A 16,191-nucleotide genomic window follows, 5' to 3' on the forward strand; every position below is an offset into this window, starting at 1 on the left:
CTCTATCTTTTATCAAATAGCAGAGATTCCTCTTTATCCCTTCAGGGAGATTTTTTAAAAGTCCAGATAAATTATAGAATGCTGATTCAAATTCCACCAAGAGTCTCATCTCTCTTTCTTCAATTTCATTTCTTTTACTGGACACAAGTAGAGTATTTTTACTTTTATAATTAATCCTTGTGTGAGATTCCTTCGTTATTTTTTGAGTTCTTTCAAAGACCCTTGCTAATGTGCTGGCTAGTCTTGTAACACCCTACCACACAAAGCTTTACGCTTAAGTCGTAAAACAGAGGTGATGTGGTATTACGACCTCTAAAATAAAATAAGTACATATAATAGCAGAAGAGTTATAATATACTAGGAGCCTTGAAGGATAGGGGAAATAAAAATCGCGAGATAAAAGCGCAACGCTCAAGGAACGAGTTAACTTGCATGCTAAGAAAACCGTAACTGTCAAACATAAGATAACAGAAGTAGGAATAGAGTGCCAAAGATACAAAATAACAAGCTCCTAACTCAGCCTGCGAAGTCAAGACTGGCCGGAGAATATTTACACATATACATACATATCCAAAACCCAAAAGTACATACACACAATCCTGCCTCTCCATAAACCTCTAAGAGGATCAAAAAGGACAAGTTATAAGGAGAGAAAGCTAAGTACATATATATACATCACTGTACAACAAAACTATACAACAACACTATCCAGTAACCCCTCCGCTTTAAGAGTCCAGACGCCTAACGAGATGGCTCCCGACCTGCATCTGAAAAACAACAACATAGTATGGAATGAGAACCGGAGGTTCTCAGTATGGTAAAGGTGCCACACACATAATATATAAGGTCCTGGGAATGCCAGAGGCAATCCTAGAACGCCGACACTCAGATTGTAGAGCTTAAAGTATTAAACAGAAGCCATAAAAGGTGGTTTCCTAAAAATATTTAATCCTAACTTAACTTAACCTTAAATCTAAGTCCTATACTGCCATTCCTCCATACCTCCAATTCCATCATGCATTTTCACAGACAAATAAACAGATAAAGGCAAACACAAGAAAGTTACAACTACTGCAGGTAACAAATACACATTTAGCATGGCAAATACAGATAGGCACACCCAATTAGAGCACAAGCAAGTAATTCAAGTAATATGCATATGATGCATGCCTGTCCTATGGCTGATGAGGCTCATCTGTCGGTTATCCAGCCAACCCGACAAGTCTGAATTGTCCTTAGACTGTCCCCCGACGTGCATCCCCAAGAGTCTATGCATAGATTTTTCTCAAATAATCAATATTGCTCAATGGGGGTAACATTCCCGGGAATTTATATAGTGCCCGGTCACACTTACGTCGTAGGGTCAACAGAGTATCGAGTTTTCAACCTGGTACACATGGTGGCAAGCCACGGCACTTAATCCAGGGAATCTCGTATCTCAGATTATTCAAATTCATAAGCCATATAAATAATTCAATTATAATTCATCAACATCCACATCATTCCCAATTGCATCTCATTCATCATCATACATTAAACATATTCAATCCTTATCCTTCATTATATCACCTCCCATTCCATCCATCAATAGTTTCAATTCAAAGCATAATTCATTCTTTTCTAAGAATCAAACTTCAAACTTAAAACATACTCACTATCTTAATAACTCAAAATCAAACCATATAACCCTTAAATCTAAATCTCTTTTAAATAATCATCTAAATAAAATCTCTAATTTTTTATAAAATTTCGGCAGCATCTCCTCTAAAACTCGGACTTTGCCACCCTTTTCGGGTCCAAACCTGCTTTCTTTTCAATTCAACATACCCTTCCTCATCATCATAACAATCACCACAATAAATCTACTTCAAATCAACAATTAAACTCATACAATATTCAAATCCAACAACCAAAATTCAACTAAAGATCATAGTTCACAAATCCTAGGCTTTTAACACAAAATACCTCATTATCACAACAACCTCCACAATAGTTATACCTCAAATCAATAATTCACTAAATCATTAGTTAATCAACAATAACATTCAACCATAATTCTCTCCAAATTAACATAACAACATTCACCATCCAAAATTAAAAACTAATTATCCAATAAACTTCAACCAAATATATTCATCAACAAATTACTAAACATTAAACATACACCTGCATTCCAACTTATCCTATGGCCGTCTAGCCTAAGTTTTCACAGAACATTATATATTAAATGCAAGAAACCTAAACCATACCTTAGCCGATTTCCACGTAACGACCAAAGCTATTTATTCAAAACCAAAACAGCCCCTCAAAACTCAACTAATCTGCTTCCTCCAAGTTCCAGTATTCACAATTTCAAGCTCCAATTATTTATTTTCAACCTAATACACATTCATAATACATATATACCCAATTTAATACTCAAATCTCAAATTTAATGAAATTAAAATAGAATTATCGTATCCTCACCTTACCCAAGCTTCACATAAGCAAGAGTGAACGTTTCTCTCAAGCTAATTGGATCCTAAAACATCAGAAATCAAAGAAATTCAATATTCCCACTTAAAATTCGAAAATTGGGGGAAGATGAAGCTGAGAGTGATTAAACAAGTTACCTATGAAATTGTTCCGATAGAAATGTAGAGCTCGACGCGGTGAACACGTGGCCGCAAACGGTGCGGCGATTGGAGCTCGGACGGAGAAGTTACGGGGATCGGAAATTTACGTTGGGGTTACGGGATATTTCTCGTTTCTCTTCTCCCTGGAAGCTGAAAGCTTCGTTGCTGCAGTAATGAGGGAGAAGACAAAGCTGGGTTCATTTAATAGGGCTGGTCCGATTGAACCGATAGCCCGGTTCGGGTCTGGTTCAACCGGTTCGGTCCTTTCGGTCCATTCTTAGACCGTTTTCTTCAAAATTAGTGTCAAAATTCTCGTTTCGATGAGCTCTACCCTATTTTGATATAATATTCGCATTTCTAATCCTCCTTATTAAAAAATAATTTATTAACTAATTATCTACTAATTTAACCGGGGTTTACATCCTACCCACCTAATAAAGAATTTTGCCCTCAAAATTCAAATATAGTTACCTGAAAAGAGATGTGGATAGTCCTTTCGCATATCTGATTCGAGTTCCCAGGTATGTTCCTCGATACCAGCTCGTCTCCAAGCTACTTTTACCAATGATACTTCCCTTCCTCGTAATCGTTTAACACTGGTGTCATCAATCCTCACCGGAATTACTGGGAGTGTTAGATCTTCTCTCACTTGGATTGATTCTGGTTCTAGAACATGACTTGCATCAGGAGTATACTTCCGAAGCTGTGATACATGAAATACATCGTGCAAATTCGAAAGGTATGGCGGTAAGGCAATTCTGTAAGCCACTGGTCCAATTCTCTTCAGAATCTCGAACGGTCCAATATAACGGGGATTCAGTTTCTTGGTCTTAATAGCTCTTCCCACTCCAGTGGTTGGTGTTACTTTCAGAAAAACATGTTCTCCTTCCTCAAATTCCAAAGGCTTTCGCCTCTGATCAGCATAACTTTTCTGGCGGCTCTGGGCTATAAGCATTCGATTACGAATCTTCTTTATCTGCTCAGTCGTTTCAGCTATCATCTCAGGCCCTAATAAACTCTTTTCTCCAGTTTCATACCAACACAACGGAGACTGACATTTCCTGCCATACAGAGCCTCATATGGAGCCATTCCGATGCTCGCATGATAGCTATTATTATAAGCAAACTCTACTAATGGCATATACCGGTCCCAGCTTACCGGCTGGTCCAAAACACAAGCCCTTAGCATATCCTCCAAGGTCTGAATAGTTCTTTCTGACTGACCATCTGTCTAAGGGTGATACGCAGTACTCAAGCTTAACTGAGTCCCAAATGCACGCTGAAAAGCTCCCCAGAACCTTGATGTAAAACGGGGATCTCTATCAGATATAATAGTAGAGGGCACACCATGTAACCTGACAATCTCTTTGATATACATTCGAGCCAATTCCTCCATTGTGCAACTTATTCGGATAGGAAGAAAGTGAGCTGATTTTGTTAGTCGATCTACAACCACCCAAATAGTGTCATAACCTGATCGGGTTCTAGGCAACCCTATCACAAAATCCATTGCGATACTCTCCCATTTCCATTGTGGAATCTCCAAAGGCTGAAGGGTCCCTGATGGTCTCTGATGCTCAATCTTAACCTTCTGACACGTTAAACATTTAGATACATGCAATGCCACATCATTCTTCATACCTGGCCACCAGAACATCGCTTTCAGATCCTGATACATTTTAGTGCTCCCTGGGTGAATTGAAAACCCGCTCTTGTGAGCTTCCTTCAAGATACTTTGTCGTAGGTCTCCAACATCAGGCACAATAATCCGGTTCTTGAACCTCCATAAACCATCCTGACCTTTTGACATTCTCCACTGTTTTCCCTGTTCAACTGCTGGTAATACCTTACGTAACGCTTCACTATCTTGATGAGCCTTCAGAAGTTCTGATTTAAAATCACTTGAAATCTGTAACTGACTCAAACACAAAATTCCAAATTCTTCTCTAACTCCCAAATTCAAACCTCGAAATGCCTTTAGTAACTCTTCCTCCCGTAGCATCATCCAAGCTGCATATAAAGACTTCCGACTCAAAGTGTCCGCCACAACGTTCGCTTTTCCTGGATGATAATTCAATTCAAAATCATAATCTTTCAGAAGCTCCATCCACCTCCTCTGACGCATATTCAACTCTTTCTGCTCAAAAAGATACTTCAAACTCTTATGGTCTGAGAAAACATGAAACTTAACGCCATAGAGGTAGTGCCTCCAAATCTTTAAAGCAAACACAACAGCAGCAAGTTCTAAATCATGTGTCGGGTAGTTCATCTCATGCGGCCTTAACTGCCGTGAGGCGTATGCTACAACATTCTGGTGCTGCATCAAAACACACCCCAACCCTTTCAGAGATGCATCACAATACACTTCAAACGATTCACTTGGTTCAGGTAATACCAATACAGGTGCAGTAGTCAACCTGTGCTTCAATGCCTGGAAACTCTCTTCACATTCCGGAGTCCAGATAAAAGGTGTATCCTTCCTAGTCAACTTAGTTAAAGGTAAGGCGAGCTGTGAAAATCCCTTAATGAATCTGCGATAATACCCTGCCAAACCTAAGAAACTCCTTATCTCTGTCACTGAAGTTGGTCGCTCCCAATTCATCACTGCTTCCACCTTAGCAGGATCCACAGCTATCCCCTGCTTACTCACCACGTGGCCGAGAAACTTCACTTCACTCTTCCAGAACTCACATTTAGATAACTTAGCATATAACTTCCTATCTCTCAGAATTTGAAGCACAATCCGCAAGTGATCAGCATGTTCCTCTTCAGTCTTAGAATAAACAAGAATGTCATCAATGAAGACAATAACAAACTTGTCCAGATATGGTCGAAAAATCCTGTTCATATAATCCATAAATACTGCCGGGGCATTAGTTAACCCAAAAGACATCACTGTATACTCATAATGACCATAACGGGTCCTGAAAGCAGTTTTCGGAATATCCTCGTCTCTAACCCTTATCTGATGATATCCGGATCGCAGGTCAATCTTAGAAAACACACTGGCACCCTGTAGCTGATCCATTAGATCATCGATTCTAGGCAACGGATATTTATTCTTCACAGTGATCTTATTCAATTGCCGATAATCGACACACAGCCGCATACTCCCATCCTTCTTCTTTACCAGTAACACTGGCGCTCCCCACGGAGAAACACTTGGTCGGATAAAATGCTTACCCAACAGATCTTCCAGCTGAGCTTTCAGTTCAGCCATTTCTAAAGGCGACATCCTATAAGGAGTAATTGAAATTGGACCGGATCCAGGTACCAACTCAATTGCAAATTCAACCTCTCGGTTAGGTGGGAATTCATTAATATCATCCGGAAACACATTTGGAAATTCACATACAACCGGAATTTGCTCTAAACTCTGATCATCACCTGATACTCCCGCAGTTAATAACATAATACCCTGACATTCAGTTCCAGAACAGTTTACTATCATAGAATTCAAATAGTAACTATTCACCACAACTGGTGCTTCTGACCCTTCCGGCATAAACTGTACTGACTTTTCAGAATAATCAAGTAAAACATGATTCTTGGATAACCAATCCAACCCCAAAATGAGATCAAGACCAGTCATAGGCAAACAAATCAAATCATGCACAAATTCACGTTGTTGCACTCGAAAAGGAACTTGTGGATATTCTATCCTAATCACCATAGCTTCATGAGTAGCATTATATACTTTCAAATCATAACCTAAAACCACCATTCTCAATCCTAATTCATTGGCCTTTTCAAATGCAATAAATGAATGAGACGCTCCTGAATCAAATAAAGCATTTAAGATTTTACCAGCCATTTCACAATTACCTCTAATCAGTGTCTCAGATCCCTCAGCACCAATGGTAGAAGTGGTGTATACTCTCCCCGGCTGCTGCACCCTACCAGTCTCATACTTCTTCTTCTCAGGGCAATTCCTGGCTATATGCCCGGGCTGTCCACAGGAATAGCACACTCCAAGTCCTAATCTACACGGAACTCCAGGATGATATTTTCCACACTTCTGACAATTCAGATCCTGCTGTGGCTGCTTCCCAAACCTTTTTCCTTGATTAGCAGTAATATTCGGCCTTCTGTAATTACCTTGACCCTGAGTCTGCTGCGAAACAAAACCTCCACGTTTGAAATTCCTACCTCTCGGAGCAAAGTTCCTCCCTGAAGGCCTCTGAAAAAGCATCCTCAAACTCCCTTTCTCTGCTGCCGCCTTCCTCACACAATCCTCAGCCACCCTACTCTTATTCACCAATTCAGAAAACACCCTGATCTCCATTGGGGCAACGAAGCTCAGAATATCGCTCCGAAGACCTCCCTCATATTTAATACACTTCCATTCAGCAAAATCTTCAGGCGCACCTTGACAGATACGAGAAAAGCGACATAACTCCTCAAATTTGCTGGTATACTCAGCAACAGTCATTTGTCCCTGCTTTAACTGCATTAATTCAAGTTCCTTGGCATTTCTAGCTGAATTAGGAAAGTATTTCTTATAGAACTCTGTCCGGAAAACCTCCCAAGGAATCACAGCACCATCAGGCTGCAGGATACGTCGTGTTCCCTGCCACCAATACTGAGCTTCACCTTGCAACTGATAAGTTCCAAATTCAACCCATTGCTCTTCAGGAACCTGTTGTGCCTGTAACGCCCTTTCCATAGCCTGAATCCAATTATCTGCATCAGTTGGATTTGAGGTTCCCCTAAAAGTCGGAGGGCGAACTTTCAGAAATGTAGCAAGTGTCATAGGACCGTCCTCATCATTATTGTTCCCATGATTACCCTGATTTATCTGATTACCCAGTGCCTCAGCTGTTGCCTGCATAGCTGCAGCCATATTTCCCAAGGCAGCCATAAAGTCTACTGGATCAGTCCCTGTGGGTACAGGAGTAACGGTGCCTGTCCTACCTCTACCTCGCCCGCGACCACGTCCGCGAGTCGACATCTGGTCCCTATACACACCAAACAAGTGATATTAAGTTGATCAGTCTCAATATCACAGGTCTAATGCTTTAAGTTCCAAATGCATGCTCACAAACGTTTATGCCATATATATCAATCAGATATCCTAATAGCACATAAACACATATACAGAGAATGCACAGAAGCACAATCAGTCCGTCTTTCAGGCTCTATAGGAACGAACTGCTCTGATACCATTAATGTAACACCCTACCACACAAAGCTTTACGCTTAAGTCGTAAAACAGAGGTGATGTGGTATTACGACCTCTAAAATAAAATAAGTACATATAATAGCAGAAGAGTTATAATATACTAGGAGCCTTGAAGGATAGGGGAAATAAAAATCGCGAGATAAAAGCGCAACGCTCAAGGAACGAGTTAACTTGCATGCTAAGAAAACCGTAACTGTCAAACATAAGATAACAGAAGTAGGAATAGAGTGCCAAAGATACAAAATAACAAGCTCCTAACTCAGCCTGCGAAGTCAAGACTGGCCGGAGAATATTTACACATATACATACATATCCAAAACCCAAAAGTACATACACACAATCCTGCCTCTCCATAAACCTCTAAGAGGATCAAAAAGGACAAGTTATAAGGAGAGAAAGCTAAGTACATATATATACATCACTGTACAACAAAACTATACAACAACACTATCCAGTAACCCCTCCGCTTTAAGAGTCCAGACGCCTAACGAGATGGCTCCCGACCTGCATCTGAAAAACAACAACATAGTATGGAATGAGAACCGGAGGTTCTCAGTATGGTAAAGGTGCCACACACATAATATATAAGGTCCTGGGAATGCCAGAGGCAATCCTAGAACGCCGACACTCAGATTGTAGAGCTTAAAGTATTAAACAGAAGCCATAAAAGGTGGTTTCCTAAAAATATTTAATCCTAACTTAACTTAACCTTAAATCTAAGTCCTATACTGCCATTCCTCCATACCTCCAATTCCATCATGCATTTTCACAGACAAATAAACAGATAAAGGCAAACACAAGAAAGTTACAACTACTGCAGGTAACAAATACACATTTAGCATGGCAAATACAGATAGGCACACCCAATTAGAGCACAAGCAAGTAATTCAAGTAATATGCATATGATGCATGCCTGTCCTATGGCTGATGAGGCTCATCTGTCGGTTATCCAGCCAACCCGACAAGTCTGAATTGTCCTTAGACTGTCCCCCGACGTGCATCCCCAAGAGTCTATGCATAGATTTTTCTCAAATAATCAATATTGCTCAATGGGGGTAACATTCCCGGGAATTTATATAGTGCCCGGTCACACTTACGTCGTAGGGTCAACAGAGTATCGAGTTTTCAACCTGGTACACGTGGTGGCAAGCCACGGCACTTAATCCAGGGAATCTCGTATCTCAGATTATTCAAATTCATAAGCCATATAAATAATTCAATTATAATTCATCAACATCCACATCATTCCCAATTGCATCTCATTCATCATCATACATTAAACATATTCAATCCTTATCCTTCATTATATCACCTCCCATTCCATCCATCAATAGTTTCAATTCAAAGCATAATTCATTCTTTTCTAAGAATCAAACTTCAAACTTAAAACATACTCACTATCTTAATAACTCAAAATCAAACCATATAACCCTTAAATCTAAATCTCTTTTAAATAATCATCTAAATAAAATCTCTAATTTTTTATAAAATTTCGGCAGCATCTCCTCTAAAACTCGGACTTTGCCACCCTTTTCGGGTCCAAACCTGCTTTCTTTTCAATTCAACATACCCTTCCTCATCATCATAACAATCACCACAATAAATCTACTTCAAATCAACAATTAAACTCATACAATATTCAAATCCAACAACCAAAATTCAACTAAAGATCATAGTTCACAAATCCTAGGCTTTTAACACAAAATACCTCATTATCACAACAACCTCCACAATAGCTATACCTCAAATCAATAATTCACTAAATCATTAGTTAATCAACAATAACATTCAACCATAATTCTCTCCAAATTAACATAACAACATTCACCATCCAAAATTAAAAACTAATTATCCAATAAACTTCAACCAAATATATTCATCAACAAATTACTAAACATTAAACATACACCTGCATTCCAACTTATCCTATGGCCGTCTAGCCTAAGTTTTCACAGAACATTATATATTAAATGCAAGAAACCTAAACCATACCTTAGCCGATTTCCACGTAACGACCAAAGCTATTTATTCAAAACCAAAACAGCCCCTCAAAACTCAACTAATCCGCTTCCTCCAAGTTCCAGTATTCACAATTTCAAGCTCCAATTATTTATTTTCAACCTAATACACATTCATAATACATATATACCCAATTTAATACTCAAATCTCAAATTTAATGAAATTAAAATAGAATTATCGTATCCTCACCTTACCCAAGCTTCACATAAGCAAGAGTGAACGTTTCTCTCAAGCTAATTGGATCCTAAAACATCAGAAATCAAAGAAATTCAATATTCCCACTTAAAATTCGAAAATTGGGGGAAGATGAAGCTGAGAGTGATTAAACAAGTTACCTATGAAATTGTTCCGATAGAAATGTAGAGCTCGACGCGGTGAACGCGTGGCCGCAAACGGTGCGGCGATTGGAGCTCGGACGGAGAAGTTACGGGGATCGGAAATTTACGTTGGGGTTACGGGATATTTCTCGTTTCTCTTCTCCCTGGAAGCTGAAAGCTTCGTTGCTGCAGTAATGAGGGAGAAGACAAAGCTGGGTTCATTTAATAGGGCTGGTCCGATTGAACCGATAGCCCGGTTCGGGTCCGGTTCAACCGGTTCGGTCCTTTCGGTCCATTCTTAGACCGTTTTCTTCAAAATTAGTGTCAAAATTCTCGTTTCGATGAGCTCTACCCTATTTTGATATAATATTCGCATTTCTAATCCTCCTTATTAAAAAATAATTTATTAACTAATTATCTACTAATTTAACCGGGGTTTACAAGTCTTCCTTCATGACTGTAAATTGTTAAATCTTGAATTCGATCAATCGGTTGAAAATTTTCTGGGAAGATGGACATGAATATTACTTGGTGTGCTGGAACCAATCATTCTTCTTCTTCATTAAAAATAGGTTGACTATTTGTAAATTTTAGGGATACATCCCTTGGATTTACATTGTCAATCATATTTTTAAATCTCTTTACTGCATCAACGAATCCTGCAGGAAACTCACTAATAATTTTTAGATCATTAAAAATTAAAATTGTATCAATTAATCCATACTGAAAAAACTGATAAGTGTCAGATGGGAAAGCATCTGGAAAGATGACCAGCTTTGTTAGCTGTTCTTTGGCAATAGGATAATATCCCAAAATTGCCCTTTTTTCTTCAGTTCAATTCAGGACTATATTAAGGGTTTCTCTGAGATTTGATCTACAGACCCTTTTCTTTTTCTTGATTTCAGCCCTTGTAGGAATGTTTCTTATTATTCTTGTTCTCTAGGTTTGAATTGGAGCTTTATCTGCTCTTTTTAGAGTTTGCTCTAGATGAAGAGCTTCATATTTCCTGAAGGATTCCTTTGCCTCTTCCAGTGTTAAAAATCCTCCTTTATGAATTATCCTTGATTGATGTGTGAATGGTGCTGCTTTTTCCCAGGCATCATATACTCCTTTCATGGGGCCATTATAGATTACATAATATTTTTTATCTTGGGTGGATTTTTTAATAATTTCAGCAATTGTTATATTTTCTGAGATTTTTTCTTCACCTGATTTGTCCACCATGCTTAGCTGGCTGAACTCTGATGGTTTCGCTTGTTGTGTTGATTTCATTGCTTCAATGGCCTTCTTGAGAGATTGGATCTGTGTTCTTATTTGCTGACAATGCTTGCATTCTTCGAGTTCTCGCTCATATTTTTGAATTTCTTGATCTAATGCGTTGTAGACGAACTCCATTCTCTTGTTAATGTATCTGCAATAACATTTTTGTCACCCTTAATATATTCAATATTTATTGGATATTGTAACAAAAATAATTGCCATCTTACCAATCGTCCATGATTATAATCAACTTTTAAATTATATCGTATGAAACCTGTTAGGTAACTTGAATCTGTCCTTAATGTAAATTCTCTGGGTAGTAAATCAATTTTCCATTTTTTAAGAGATTTAATTGCTGCTAGAGTTTCCTTTTCATGAGTAGTATCTATTGGAGTAAAAGTCCCTGAAATATACCTGCAAAGTAATTCCTTTAGGGAATATTTAGAATCTAGTGATTCTTTTTCTTGTTCCAAACTTTTTATAGCTTTCTTAGCTTTTAGACATCCTGACTAGGTTATGTCTGAGGCATCTGTTTCTACTATTAAGTAGTCGTTTTCTTCTGAAATATAAAGTTCTGGAAGTTTTTCACATAATTCTTTGACTCTTTGAATTTGCATACTATCTTTTTCTTCCCATTTCCATTCTTTTTTAGTACTTATCTTTGGAAATAAGCTTTTAGTGTATTCTGTTATATTCTTTAAAAATCCTTGATCAGAAATATAATTTATACACTCTAAAAATCTTTGTAATTATTTTCTATCTTCTATTTTATTAGGAAATAAATTTACCTTTTCTAAAATATTTGGTTGAAGTTTTAGCTTTCCTTGAGTGGATAGAATTAATCCAAGAAACTCTATTTCTTGTTTTGCTATTCTTGCTTTCTTTTTGCTAAGAACTAATCCTTTTTCTTTACATTTTTCTAAAACTATTAATAATTTTTGAAGATGATCTTCTTTATCCTGTTTTGTAAAAATTAATATATCATCAATATAAACTAAAACAAATTCGTTTAACTCTTTTAGATTTTCTTCCATAAATCTTTGATAAATACCTGGGGCTTGTTTTAATCCGAATGGTAATACATTCCATTCATAGAGCAACACACTTGTTGATTCTTTTGTTGGGCAAGTAAAAGCAGTTAATTTCTTTGTTTCTTCGTCTAAACGAAGTTGCCAATATCCTGATTTTGCATCAAGAGATGAAAACCAAGTTGCTCCTTTGATTTTTTCTAAAATAGAATCTTTTTTTGGAAGTTTATGAGCATCACCAATAGTTGCTTCATTCATCTTCTTATAATTAATTACCATTCTTCATTTTCCCCTTTTAATTTCATTATTGTTTTCGACATAAAAGGCTGGAGCCGCATGAGGACTTTTACTTAATCTTATAATTCCTTTTTTCTAAAAGATCTTTACAATCTAATGAGAACTCTTCTTTATCTCTTGCGGAATAAGAAATTTTATTTGGAACATTTATTTTTTTTGTAGGATCTTTTAATTTAATGCTTACTAATTCTTTATTTGTATTTTTAATATCTAACGGATTTTCAGCGCAAATTTTATCCAAAAGTTCTTCTATCTTTATTTCAAGATTATTTTTTGGAATATTTATCTGAAAATATAAATTTAAATAACATGTTTCTAAAATAGAAAATATTTTAAATTTTAAAATCTTATCTATAGTAGTAGTTGGTATTTTTATACGTTTTGATTTTTGATTTATTGAAGAATCGTGTGGAGCTTTTAAAACTATATGTTAATTCTTGAATGAATGGATGATATAGCTTTAAAAAGTTATTTCCTATGATAAAATCCATTCTAGATTCTAACATATATATAGATGGAACAATAAACCTATAATTTAGAATAAATATTTCAGCCATCTCTGCTTTTTGGTCAATTTTATGTATTGATTTGTCAGCTATCCTAACTCTTAATGGTTTCTTTAATTTTTTCCAATCAAGTTTTATATTTGTACTAGCAAAGCATTGTGTTGCTCTAGTATCTATAAAAGCATTTATAAACTTTTCTGTTATTTTTATAGTAATAAATGTGGCATTATTGCTCTGTCTCTGAGTCTGTTTCTGAGACATATTCAAAAATATAGTCTAAGTTATCATCTGATTCTTCTAATGGTTCCATGAAACAAGACTTAGCAATTTCTATTTGTTTGGTAAGGTCCTTTTTATCCTTCTTTTTTGGACATTCATTTGCATAGTATCCTTCTTCTTGGCAATACCAACACTTACAATTTTCTTTTTTATTTGGGCAAAAGTTATTTTTTTGCCTTTTGTTTTTATTGTTATTTCCTTTTCTAAAATACCTCTTTTTTCTCCAGTTTGGATAGTATTTTCTTTTTTTAAATTGATATTTTCTTTTTTCTTTGAAAATTTTTATTAAAACCATATTTTTTAGGTATTTCTTCATTATCCTGACAGCAAATTCTAATTATATTTGCAAATCTTTTTTGAGTCGCTTCTTGCATACAACGTTCTTTTATTTCCTCTCTTATTGCAGAAGTTGCTCCACCAAAATTATTTTCAATTGTCCCTCTATTTATTTCTCTTATAAATCTTCCCATTATAAATTCATTAGCAGGATATATATGGAAGTTTTGTTATATACATACTAAGATAATGGTCTTTATCTTCTTCTCTTAATTTATAATAATATATTCTATATTCACATATATAAGATTCCACATTACATAAATTATATATCTGAATATTAGCTAAATGGTTTTTTGCTTCTTGATATTCTTTATTATAGACTTTTTGTCTATGATCTATAATATTTTTTTCAAAAAATTCTTTATATAGAATCATCATTATATGTAATATTTTATCATAAGCTGTTGTTTTTGTTGCTAATTCTTCTATTATTTGGTTTTCTATTGATGTCATATAATCTCTTATAGTTCCTTTAGTATGAAACCCTATATAATTCCAGATATCTCTTCCAGACAATTCACTAAGTTTTGGATTAGTAAAGGCTTCTAATAAGAAGAAATTCAACCAGTTCTCGAAAATTTCTTTTTCATTCTTTTTACAGTCTAAATCGAGCATTCTTTCTCCTTCTATTTCCTGGATTTTAGGAACGTATTTTGATGATATTTTTGTGTACCTTGAATCTTTATTCATAAATCCCTTTTTAAAAGCATAATTTTCAAAACCTGTTTTCCATTGAAATTGATTATCCTTAGATGTTCCAGCTTTATTTTTTACCTGTATTGGAATTGCTGGTTCTTCATCACTTGAATAATCTAGAATGTGTTCTTCATTTTCTATATTGTCAGAATTTACTGGTTCTTCTTCTATTTGAAATTCTTGTTCCATAATATTATTTTCTTGGGCCATTTTTAATTGTTTAAAAAGCATTGTAACTTCTTCTAATTTTTCTTCAATATTCATAATTATTTTAATGGTGGTTTTACTTTTAGTTTTGTTATGTTGGCTATATTCTGAAGTTTTTCTTCTTTGGGATTCTCTTTTTCCTTATTTCTTTGAAATTTTATGGATACTAATATTTCTTCAAGTATATCTACTATAGAATTTAATTGTGGGTTAAAAGTATGATAGAGATGTGGGGAATCATTTTCATGGTAGCATTTTTTAGAAATTCCGTGTGAGATATAAGTTTTTTCAGGTTTTTGAAGTCCTTCAATAAAACTTATAGTAAAATAAAGATTTTGAGAAAAATCATTTTGTATCGATTTTAAGAATTTAGTGTCGTTACAATTAACATTAGTTAAAATCATTAGTTTTTGATCTATTAATTTTGATAATTTAATTATTTCTTCTCTTAAATCTTCTAATTTACTTTTTTCCATTAGGTGACGCTTTTTTTCATAAAATGCTATGGTTTTAAGTGTTATGTAGTTAAAAGTGTGGCTTTAGAATGTATGGTTTAGGTTTTGCCACGTAGGCGTCTTTAAAAAAAGTTGTTTTTGGGATCTTTATTTAAGTGGTGCCTAGAAAAGATAGGGAGAGAGTAAGTGAGAAAGTGAGTGAAGTGAAAATCCAAAGCACTTTGAAATGGTGGCTCCAATATATCCAAAAGTAATAGCATGGTTCCCACAATGCTATATATGAATTCCAAGTAGAAGTAGACCGACACCAACATCTACTATACATAAAGGTTGATTCACTTCAATTTATTTTATTTATAGGCCATAATTTTTTAATATAAATTGTTTATAATCAGCTTAATAAGTTTAACAGTCAATTTGTTTATCCTTTTATTTTATTTTTTAAAAAATATTTTAACAAAAAATATTATTTTAGGTCAAAAATAGTAAATAAACAATATTTTTTTAGTTGATCGATTGAATTTTTGAATTGATTCATAAAAAATATTGGCAAAAAAAAATCTAATTTTAAAAATACAAAAAATTAAATAAATTGTCTATTTAACTCAAAATATAAACGGATTTAATTATATTGATAAATTTAAATGAATAAACAAGCTGATGCAATAAATTTGATCCATTTTAACTATTCTAATAGGTTAATACCAAGTACCAAGTACCAATTACTATAATTGTTATTTGCAATATTATTGTACTCTTGCACGCAGTTGACCTAATTTCTTTCTTTTTCTTCTGTTTTAAAAATAAATGATATCATCACATGCATTATTGCGAAGAGGCTTAAGTTTGTTTGCTGATTTCTAAAAGGACGTAGTAGGTTTAACAATGAACTAGCAAATGGCAAAGTATTGGAACACAATATAATTAATTAGTTAATTATTTCTTATACTTGTTTATCTTTAATTACTACTGAATCATTGATCAATCATA

General features: G+C 35.2%; 1 protein-coding gene across 1 annotated transcript; it reads right to left on the minus strand.

Moving 5' to 3' along the window:
- Nucleotides 1–582: 582 nt before the first annotated feature.
- LOC107610693 (uncharacterized) lies at nucleotides 583–7,566 on the minus strand. The gene is made up of 2 exons (XM_088495206.1): nucleotides 6,441–7,566; nucleotides 583–767 (listed from the first exon to the last, which is right to left on the minus strand). The coding sequence occupies exons 1-2, from the start codon at nucleotides 7,564–7,566 to the stop codon at nucleotides 742–744; spliced, it is 1,152 nt and encodes a 383-aa protein (XP_088351332.1). The 3' UTR covers nucleotides 583–741.
- Between the last annotated feature and the right edge of the window lie 8,625 nt (nucleotides 7,567–16,191).

The sequence above is a fragment of the Arachis ipaensis genome, chromosome B10 (assembly GCF_059453495.1).
Source record: "Arachis ipaensis isolate K30076 ecotype BB chromosome B10, ASM5945349v1, whole genome shotgun sequence".
Taxonomy (NCBI): Eukaryota; Viridiplantae; Streptophyta; class Magnoliopsida; order Fabales; family Fabaceae; genus Arachis; species Arachis ipaensis.